The sequence below is a fragment of the Hylaeus volcanicus genome, chromosome 3 (assembly GCF_026283585.1).
Source record: "Hylaeus volcanicus isolate JK05 chromosome 3, UHH_iyHylVolc1.0_haploid, whole genome shotgun sequence".
In the NCBI taxonomy this organism is placed as follows: Eukaryota; Metazoa; Arthropoda; class Insecta; order Hymenoptera; family Colletidae; genus Hylaeus; species Hylaeus volcanicus.
This window is the reverse complement of record NC_071978.1, coordinates 26,225,588-26,235,897: the sequence shown is the minus strand read 5'-3', so window position 1 is coordinate 26,235,897 and position 10,310 is coordinate 26,225,588. Positions and strand designations below refer to the sequence as shown.

The 10,310-nt window shown below is 31.2% G+C and overlaps 3 protein-coding genes across 3 annotated transcripts; 2 read left to right on the top strand and 1 right to left on the bottom strand.

Moving 5' to 3' along the window:
• The first annotated feature begins 1,149 nt into the window (after nt 1-1,149).
• Nucleotides 1,150-5,126, top strand: LOC128874422 (kinesin-like protein KIF3A). Its single transcript, XM_054119209.1, has 9 exons — nt 1,150-1,289; nt 1,519-1,937; nt 2,006-2,196; nt 2,338-2,477; nt 2,550-2,747; nt 2,820-3,211; nt 3,271-3,688; nt 3,767-3,892; nt 3,976-5,126. Exons 1-9 carry the CDS (start codon nt 1,275-1,277, stop codon nt 4,111-4,113), a joined length of 2,037 nt encoding a protein of 678 aa, XP_053975184.1. The 5' UTR covers nt 1,150-1,274; the 3' UTR covers nt 4,114-5,126.
• A 100-nt stretch (nt 5,127-5,226) lies between these two features.
• LOC128874423 (lysosomal Pro-X carboxypeptidase) lies at nt 5,227-7,382 on the bottom strand. The gene is made up of 7 exons (XM_054119210.1): nt 7,167-7,382; nt 6,942-7,082; nt 6,534-6,814; nt 6,317-6,474; nt 6,055-6,227; nt 5,616-5,965; nt 5,227-5,529 (listed from the first exon to the last, which is right to left on the bottom strand). The coding sequence occupies exons 1-7, from the start codon at nt 7,323-7,325 to the stop codon at nt 5,310-5,312; spliced, it is 1,482 nt and encodes a 493-aa protein (XP_053975185.1). The 5' UTR covers nt 7,326-7,382; the 3' UTR covers nt 5,227-5,309.
• A 916-nt stretch (nt 7,383-8,298) lies between these two features.
• LOC128873365 (retinol dehydrogenase 11-like) lies at nt 8,299-10,259 on the top strand. Its single transcript, XM_054116903.1, has 4 exons — nt 8,299-9,027; nt 9,113-9,348; nt 9,487-9,784; nt 9,862-10,259. The coding sequence occupies exons 1-4, from the start codon at nt 8,755-8,757 to the stop codon at nt 10,033-10,035; spliced, it is 981 nt and encodes a 326-aa protein (XP_053972878.1). The 5' UTR covers nt 8,299-8,754; the 3' UTR covers nt 10,036-10,259.
• The last annotated feature ends 51 nt before the right edge of the window (nt 10,260-10,310 follow it).

Below are 10,310 nucleotides of genomic sequence, written 5' to 3'. Positions count from 1 at the left end.
GCATTGTTACGGTCGTCAGCTGCTGCTGCTTCGCTTCAAACGAGTACTCTTTCTATATAGGTGGGGAGATGCATCGGGGTTCCAGGGTACCAGATATACAGAGGGGGACCAGCACGCCACGCGGAGGGGGAATTTGCTCCCCCATTGTTCCTGGTGCGTATGCATGCAATTTTCACCCGACGTTTGTCTCCGTAAATTGGGGATTCGTTGCCACCGAAACTTCCTATCGTCGTTAGCAGAAAATACTTTTTAACAAGCTTAACACGTTGGCTGCCAAACGAGAACTCATGAAAATTTCTATAAAGTTAAAATGTTGTCTCCGTACGATTGAAAACTACCAAACGTTCGATTTAAACCTAGTAATCTTAATAAAATAATATTAAGTAACTCGATAACTAAGTAATCTCAAATTAGGGAAGAGGGTTGTAAAGATTCCATTTTTATAAATCGCTCGGGTGTGTTTTTTCATGATGGCAAAAATTGGGAAAACTGATTAATCACATCGATATTAAAATATCGTCCAAGTCCCGAGTTCTTTCATAGGCTTACATGGTCATTGATATCATGTAGAAGACTTACGAATCGTGAACACGCAAGTAACTAATGTAAAATGTACACTTGCGGAAGTGAAATTTAGTACCGTAGAAGCCAAGTGATACAATGATGCTAACGAGTCAAATTTAAAATGCGGCCACAATGTGTGCGAACACTTCCTGCTGTCCTGTTTTTGTCAAGTTTCTAAATCAATAGAAATATATTTTTATCTGTTTAAACGCAAATTGAGTTGTCATAAGTATATTATAAATATCGCGAAACATGACTGTATTACAGGTACGAAGAATTTTAAACAATTGAAATTCTACTAAAATTATAATTAATTTTGTAAACATTCCTGTAACTAATAATTTATGTCCTACATTTTATTTCATTTGTAAATAAAATGAAATATTCGGTGTCGAGGAAATAAAGGAATCATATTATAGGATTATTTATCAATTAATGGAAGCTAGAATAACTTCACATTAGAAAAATAATTTTTGAAACATTTACGAAAGGAAGAAAACGTCGGTGAATTACCTACCGAGCTTCCAACATTGCAGATACAGATGACGTGACTTGCCTGCGCCAATTTTCGTATAATTCCAACCATACAGATCGATCCATTTGTTTACGGAGGTCGTCTGCTATTTCCTTACGTTCTACCAGTGTTTTGAGATTGAGCATTTTGCTCTAAATCGTGTTTTTATGTGACTTTAAAAAGAAACAGAGTTGCAATGCCGGAGACCGAAGTAAGTATTCTCATACATCCTAAGAAATATATATCTTAAGGGGAGAATCGTATCAAAAAATTTGTTTGACAGTTCGATCTGTCAAATCGTGTCATCGTAATTTTATCATTAAATTAAGCACCCAGAAAGAAAATTTAGTAGATGTATTAGACTCTTAGATATTTTAGTTTCTATATTCTTTCAGCTATGTATTGTTTTGACGATCGTAAAAATGATATTGTTTTTATAGGACAGCACTACGGAACTCGGAGAAATAGAAAATGTTAGGGTTGTGGTCCGTGTTCGACCTTTAAATGGAAAGGAGTTGGACGGACATTCGAAAAATATAGTACACGTAGATACTATAAATAGTGAAATAACTGTTGAAAATCCAAATGCTGCACAAGGAGAACCACCAAAAGTTTTTTCTTTCGATGCTGTCTTTGATACTGATTCAACACAAGTTGATATTTACAATGAAACAGCAAGACCTATTGTGGATAAAGTCCTGCAAGGATACAATGGAACTATATTTGCATATGGACAAACTGGCACTGGAAAAACATATACCATGTCAGGTGCAAAAACATCACCTCAGCTTAGAGGTATTATTCCTAATAGCTTTGCACATGTTTTTGGACATATAGCTAAAGCTCATGACAACCAAAAGTAAGTATCGCTACAAAGAATTGTTTTCAGTTAAATAAATGTTTAAAGCAATATTATTTTATTGGTAGATTCCTTGTACGTGCAACATATTTAGAAATTTACAATGAGGAAGTTAGAGATCTACTAGGTAAAGATCAAAATTCAAGACTAGAAGTAAAAGAAAGACCTGACATTGGAGTATTTGTAAAGGATCTTAGTGGATATGTTGTAAACAATGCTGATGATTTAGATCGGATAATGTCACTTGGCAATAAAAACCGTGAGTATCCTATTCGAGGCTTTCATATTATATTCTTCTACTATTAAAATAATAATAATAACAGCACATATTAATTATGTTGTCATAAGTAATAGAGATAGTTTAACTAATGATTTATCAAATGATGTGGTTGTATTGTAGGTGTTGTTGGGGCTACAGCAATGAATGTATCGAGTTCGAGGTCTCACGCAATATTCACGATCACAGTTGAATCTAGTCAACTTGGAGAAGATGGCGAACAACATGTTAAAATGGGCAAACTTCATTTAGTTGATTTGGCTGTACGTGATGCTTGCAATCAATGTATTGTGTATTTTTTAAACTATATGTATTAAAGTGTTGTTTTATTTTAGGGTTCAGAAAGACAAAGCAAAACTAAAGCTTCCGGAGTTCGTTTAAGAGAAGCAACAAAAATTAACTTGTCACTTTCAACGTTAGGTAATGTAATATCTGCATTGGTTGATGGTCAAAGTTCACATGTGCCTTACAGAAATTCTAAACTCACAAGATTACTTCAAGACTCTTTGGGTGGTAACTCAAAAACGTTAATGGTAGTATTCTTAATTTTTATGAAATAAACATAATTCGTTAAATTATTACTTTAATTAATTATTTGAATGTAGTGTGCGAATGTAAGTCCAGCCGATATAAACTATGACGAAACCATTAGCACGCTTCGGTATGCAAACCGCGCTAAAAACATTAAAAATAGGGCGAGAATTAACGAAGATCCAAAGGATGCTTTACTTCGTCAGTTTCAAGTAGAAATTGAACAGTTGCGCAAACAGTTAGAGGAAAATGGCGCTGAAATCTCAGAATCTGAAGATGACACAGAAGATTCCGAAGATACGGGGGAAACTAAGCATGAGAAAAAAGCAAAACGTAGAAGAAGTCAAATATTAACAATGGAAGAACTAGAAGACCGAGATGTTGATTCCACTGAGAAGATTGATAAAGCTGAGAGAGAGGATAAAAGTCCTGATGATAAAGATGTCATAGAACTAAAAAGAACACAGTAAGTTCTTAAAAATTGATTCAAGCAATATGTTGTTTATAAAACGATTATTTTTACAGGAGTGAAAAGGAAGCATTACGAGAAAAAATGCAAAACTTACAAAATAAAATATTAGTTGGAGGCGAAAATTTATTGGAAAAGGCTGAAGCTCAAGAACATTTATTAGCTGCGGCAGCGATTGAACTCGATCAACGTAAAAGCAGGGAAGAACAACTGAAAAAAGCTATTGAAGCAAAAGAAGCTGAACGTATTGATATTGAAGAAAAGTATTCTTCTTTACAAGAAGAAGCTGCAGGAAAAACGAAAAAATTAGCCAGAGTCCATACAATGTTAATGTCCGTTAAAGCAGAATTATCCGATTTACAGCAAGAACATCAAAGAGAAATGGAAGGACTTCTAGAAGGAGTCAGAGGTATTGGAAGAGAATTACAACTCCAAGAGTTAATAGTGAACAGTTACATCCCTGTTCAATATCAAGTATGCATAACATATAGCTGTATCTGTAAATATAAATCATGTGTAACAAAAAATATATGAATTTTGATTTTTTTACAGACGATGATTGAACGATATGTTCATTGGAATGAAGATATTGGGGAATGGCAATTGAAATGTGTAGCATACACGGGCAATAATATGCGGAAAGCACAAGCGACACCACCAATAGGAACCAACAAAGATGTATGTATTTATATAATTTGTTATAATTGATACTATATTTTATAAGCATAGATCGTAATATTCATAATATTGTTTATTTATAGCAAACTCAACCTGATATGTCAAATATATATCTTTCCTATAATACTGGAATCGATAATACTTTTGTGCAACCAAAGAAAATAAGAGGTCGATCTGGAGTACCGAGGCCAACAACGGCACATAGACGTACTCCACACTAAAAATATATTTAAACGATAAAATGATAGATATATTTATTTTTCACTAAGTACTTTTTTTAGAATTTTTGTCGAGCTATTTTAAGTTATTTTTGTTTATATAATTTATATGACAAACTTTGCATTTCATATGATTCCATATTTATTCTTACTTTTAGTCGATACGTTCATCGTATTCTGAACATTATATGAAGGCAAAAAACACATAACACAGTAGAAAAATATCATATCTGAAAGACCTCTTCATAACTGGCATTAAAATCATGTTATATTAATTGTAATATGGTAAAAATTATAACTAAACTCGATGGAGTTTTAATTTATTCGAATCGGGTAATTTTCTTATAACTTATAAAAGTTATAGCAATTAAAGTGAATTATCATAATGGTAAGATTTTACGTTTCATATATTTCCATTTCTCTGTGTTGTCTGTTAAATATTAGATGTCGATACTGAAATCAATAATAAATATAAATTCATAGAAATTACATTTTCATATTTAACGGCATGCGATAGAAATCATTACTAAATAGAAGATTGATATGAAGACTTTAGAGAGGGAAATATGTGCTGTACCTGTGTGATAAGAAATAAAACGTTTTGCTCTATATAGGGATGTTAATTATACGTAACTGGAAAGACAGGAAATTGAATCTTTACCACATAATAGTTAACAAACTTGTGTCATTTTACATTGCCATTTGTGTATACTTTGATATCAATTAGATTTTTTAGCGTGACGATAATACTGTAGCATTTCTATAGGACTTCATAGTCAAAGTGATTTTAGAATATTATTTACATTTTAGTAATCGATGCCTCGTGCAATTGCTACATGAAGTTATCTAAACTATACACAAACTTTACGGACGTAATATTATTGTATCCAATGTTTCAAATGTATATTTCAATTTCTCAAATTTTTTTATAGTTTTATCTGCCTGTATTTCAAATTGTATTACAGCACGTGTATTCTTTAATTACTGTGATAATAAACTGCTTGTATTATTTTCAATTCATTTTGCTGATTACTTAAAACAATCGAGATTACTGTATTTGTAATCATTATTATGTGCATGTTATGCTTTTTTATATATAATTTCCGAAATAAAGAATAATAATTAAAATGTATATATTTGTTCTATTTTAATACATACTTTATCACAATTCCGTATTACAGCATCAGAACAACAAATATTTAATTAATGAACCTTTTCGTTTTCTTGCGATATTCCTTAATCCATATTTTAATGAAATAGCGATGATATTTTCGTGCATAAATAACACTATATGGATCATTAACATTGCTGCTCCTTAAGTCAAGGTGATGGGCACCTTCTGGAATTATTATTGCTACTGCTGATGAAGATAAGTTTCGTAATACCCCACCACTAGTCCACGGATCCAATAAACCATTACTATACACATAGTAATATTACGAATGTTATGCCAGGTTCTTATTATAAGTTTTCAAATATTAAAAGTATTATTTGCTAATACATACCTAAAAACAATGTTTGTTGCGGTTGATAAGTCAGCACATCCATACTCTTCACATGCTAAATTTTGCTGTGGTTTTATTGAATATTGTTGCATACAGTCTTTGGTGTATTCATCAAAATTCCATGAATCAGGCTCAAACATATCATTTACACCATTCATACAACTTGGCATCACCATTTCGGTGCAAACCTGATAAGACCAACCACGAGCACCTAATTCTGGCGTAGAATCATTTGTATTTAAACATTTTGTTTCCTTAGTGTAATTAATGAATACATTAAAAGCATTATATATTGCAGTCATCAATTCCGTTCCTGTCAACGATTCGTTTGTTAGGTGTTTGCATGCAGCCTGTAATGAAAATAAAAATAAATGTAGTAATTAGTTTATAAAAATATTAAAAATACTTTTTATAGATTATGCAATCAATTAATACCTACATTAACAGGATAAGCAGGCAATGGTGCTATGAAATTAGCTTCATATGGATAGTTTAACATAGCAAGATTTGTATAAATATCTACTAAAAACGATTTGAGTTGTTTAACATCACTGGCATTTTTTAATGGTTGACATAATTTCCAATTTTCTGATAACCACATTTTTCCTTTGTCTATTAAAATAAAATAATGATATAAAGAAAATATTACAAAATAAAAATTACCAATGTCCAAGTATGTATAAGAAGTAAAACTAGATTACCAGTTGATGTCATATTGTTAATAACATCCCATGATTTACGAATCAACTTTGGACAATTTGGATGACCACTATTAAAATCTGATGTAACTATTCGTCCAAATGCTTCACATTCTGCAATCCCATTAAATAGAAGAATTGGAGCTGAAGCTGCAATTGCTCTAAAATATTTTTTATATATTTTTTACAATTATTTTTTCTATATTATTCATTCACTTACCCTTGTACAATATGAGGATATTTCATACGTATCCATGCACTAAGCATACCACCATATGAACCACCGAAAACTATAACAGGACTGTACTTATATTCTAATTTAGATCTTAAGTACTGAATAAGATCAACGTAATCTGCAAGAGCTTGTTGAGATGTCAGGTATCCCAAATGTCGGGAACCATTAAAAGATTGATTGCCATATGGCATAGATTCTCCATAATAACGGTGTTCAGCAAAAATTAATAATGCTCCAAATTCTGGAGCTATCTCCCACATAAATCCCTGTAAAATATGGTAATTAGCATAACATTTGGAATGAATTTGAGTTCAAACATTATAAAAAAAATAAAAATTAGAGCAAGCTAAATATTGTTAAATATATGATATAAATATGATTTGTCATTCTCACCGTATTTTGAGCAAAGGTTTCGATGCTACCTTCATTTCCAGTATAAAAAAAAATAGGTGCATTTTTTCCTGATTGCCAAGTATCATTCACAAGATACCTTAACTTAAATGTATCTGGTAATGCGAAACTAAAATGATCCACCTGTAAGACAAATTTAAGTGTATGCAAAGTTTGATAAATAACAAAATTGAAAATTCAACAATAGAAATTTTTATAAAAACATACCGGCATATCGATTGTTTTGGTTTCATATTTGTACTTCGCGCTGTCCAATTCATCTTGACTGCGTGATTGCTTCTGAAATCTATTGAAGAAAATATGTTGCGAAGTCGGTTGCCATAACGCAAAAAATAGCAAAAGTAAAGTGGTTTTAAACCACATCATGATCGGTTATGAAGTATGGTCCAAGGTCCACTGACAATTAGTATAGTTCAATGGCTTTGCCCTACTCAACACGTACAACTGGTAAATAAAACCACGTGACTGTATTGTATAGCTGGAACGACTATAACCAGGAGTGTATCGTAAATATGACTCATGTGGCTCAAAATTCGGATAGGTTCAACAAAGATTTAAAAAACTGATAGCAGAGTGTCCATTAAATTATTATTGTTAACTTAGAGCCCCAAAGACGAACTAAAATATTATTTCATATGTATATAAATAATAACATGTAACAATTTCACATATGTGTATTGACATTGTAACTCCCGCCATACAGTCGCAATCACGTGGTTTTGTTTAGATGCAGCATTGAATTGCAACATTTCTTATTAATTTAGCGATATCAAAGAAATAACTTTCTTTCTTACATAAAATTTCATTTTAATAGAAATTATTTTAAACTTCATTACAATCTATTGTTTTTTAGAGTAAAACAAAACAGATATTGATAAATAATTTCAAAATACAACACTTCTTAGAAATAAGTTGGATCGATTTTTTGCATTATTAGCTTATTAATCTATTATCATTTGCATATGCATATAATAAATAAATGAGATTCCACTAGTGAATATATGTATACTAAATAGTATTATTTTCCATTAGAATGTAATATCAGAAATGTAAACAAAAATGAATACAAAAAATTCTGTCGTTCCTTACTTTCACTTTCGTTTTTTTTCTTTGAAGTAAAGTTGAAAATATAGACTACATTTTTGTATGATAAAGATTAGAAATAAAATCAATATATAACAACTTGTTTATTATGTTTATTTGATCGAAGGATTCAATTTTTGTTTGTTTATTGTGAAATATCTCATTCTATAATTCCACAGTTATTTTTCACAATGTTTGTTTAGATATACATAAATTTGGTCCCCCCACTACTCGTCAGAAACTTCTGCACAGTATATACTTGTACAAAAATCAAATCACTAAGTCACTATACTCTCACTGACTCTTATTTTTTATCGCTCGGATGTATATCTTGCCGGTGATTCATGAGATAGAATAAATTTTAAAATATGATAGTTCAATTTCAGTTTCATTATATTAAAATTTAGTTGATGTACATACGTAAGAAAAGTGTTATACAACACTGATATATTGTAATATTCGAGCTTGTATTGGAATATAAATTTTGAACCATAAATACTAAAGTGTATCATACGGAAGGTTAACTTGGACGAACAGATAAATATTTGAAGTCCTGCAATTCCTTAGTTCGTAAAAAAGAAAGAAACAAATTCTGAAATGCATATAAATACGCATTAAAAGTATTTGCATTTTAAGTAACTCATCGTGAGTAAGCATTTCGTGATTCAAATATCCGAAGTGCACGCATGGTTTAGTTATCTGGCATACAAATATGGTATCTTCATGGTGTTACTTAATTTTACCAGTAGTATTATTCATTGGTTTACTTCGGAAATGTCGCGAGCGCACTTGGGGAAGATGCAAGAATATGGACAGTTTGCATGGTCGAGTATTTCTTGTGACAGGCGCCAATTCAGGTATTGGTAAAGAGACAGTGAAAGAATTGGCAAAAAGGAAAGCCACGGTTATCGTGGCTTGTAGAAATTTGCACAATGCTCGCAGTGCTATAACTGACATACGCTCTCAAATATCTACAGGAGAATTGGTAAATATAATTTCAAAACTACTTCCTTGTCTATTACAAATTAATAGTATATGACACTTGCATAAGTACATTCTTATTTTTATAGGTGCCAATGCAATTAAATTTAGCATCATTCTCATCAATCAGAGAATTTGTCACAGAAGTGATGAAAAATTTTACCCAGATTCATGTATTAATTAATAATGCTGGTGTATATGTTCCTTTTAAAGAACATGGTTTAACAGATGACGGATTTGAAATACATTTTGGTGTGAATCATTTAGGTCATTTCTTGCTTACAAATTTACTTTTAGAGCATTTAAAACAGAATGCACCAAGCAGGTGTGTTGCAAAATAGAATTCATATGAAAGAAATTTATTGTATAGTCCTATTGATATTAAGGACTATACATTATTTAATCTTTATCTAAATGTAATAATGTATACCTTAACATTAATCGATTGCTTCATTTATGATAGGATTGTGATTGTGACATCTAAGCTTTTTGAGTCAGGAGTAATAGACTTCTCAAACTTGAATGGTGAGAAAGGATTGACAGTTAAAGGACGCATGAATCCTGCCTATTGTAACTCAAAATTAGCTAATACCTATTTTGGTATTGAACTCACAAAAAGAACTCAAAATAGTGGCATTAACATTTACATGGTCTGTCCTGGATTCACTTACACTGGACTGTTCAGAAATGTTAAAAGGAGTTGGTTCCATTACATCATATTTTCCCCTATTGCTTTATTGTTTTTACGTACTGCAAATCAGGTAATAAATCTCTTTACATTACACACATTCTCCTAATAAGTATATTCGTTATATTCGTATCCCTATTTTTCTCACAGGGTGCACAAACTGTGTTACACTGTGCAATTGAGCCTTCCTTATCTAACGAAAGTGGTAATATTTACCGTGATTGTAAACTCTATTTTTCGAAAAAGGAATTAGACCCTGATATAGCACTGCGCTTGTGGGATGTAAGTGCAAAACTGACTGGTATTAATGAGACTTCAGAATGAATATTTTTATCTATGTGTACTCTGTACTTTATTTTATTTCTGATATCCTCAGTGGCCATTTGATATTTATTTTTGTATATAAATACAATTGCGTAATCATATAGTAAGTTTAAAACATTATTGCCATAGATCTCGTAAGAAATAGTAACATATTTTTGTTTGCACTGTTATAAATAAAATACTACACTGTATAGTTTTTTAAAATACTAGAATGTTGAAAATGCCCTAAATTTTATTAATTACCCTCAGAAATGCAGTAATAATAAAAACATTTT

Coding starts and splice junctions, on each gene's coding strand:
- LOC128874422 (XM_054119209.1), top strand. Junction 2,478..2,549: donor TTCATTTAGTTGATTTGGCT/GTACGTGATGCT, acceptor GTTTTATTTTAG/GGTTCAGAAAGACAAAGCAA. Junction 3,212..3,270: donor ATAGAACTAAAAAGAACACA/GTAAGTTCTTAA, acceptor TTATTTTTACAG/GAGTGAAAAGGAAGCATTAC.
- LOC128874423 (XM_054119210.1), bottom strand. CDS start 7,325: ATGATGTGGTTTAAAACCACTTTACTTTTGCTATTTTTTGCGTTATGG. Junction 6,475..6,533: donor TATCCTCATATTGTACAAGG/GTAAGTGAATGA, acceptor AAAATATTTTAG/AGCAATTGCAGCTTCAGCTC. Junction 5,530..5,615: donor GCAACAAACATTGTTTTTAG/GTATGTATTAGC, acceptor CTATGTGTATAG/TAATGGTTTATTGGATCCGT.
- LOC128873365 (XM_054116903.1), top strand. CDS start 8,755: ATGGTATCTTCATGGTGTTACTTAATTTTACCAGTAGTATTATTCATT. Junction 9,349..9,486: donor AAACAGAATGCACCAAGCAG/GTGTGTTGCAAA, acceptor CATTTATGATAG/GATTGTGATTGTGACATCTA. Junction 9,785..9,861: donor TTTTACGTACTGCAAATCAG/GTAATAAATCTC, acceptor TTTTTCTCACAG/GGTGCACAAACTGTGTTACA.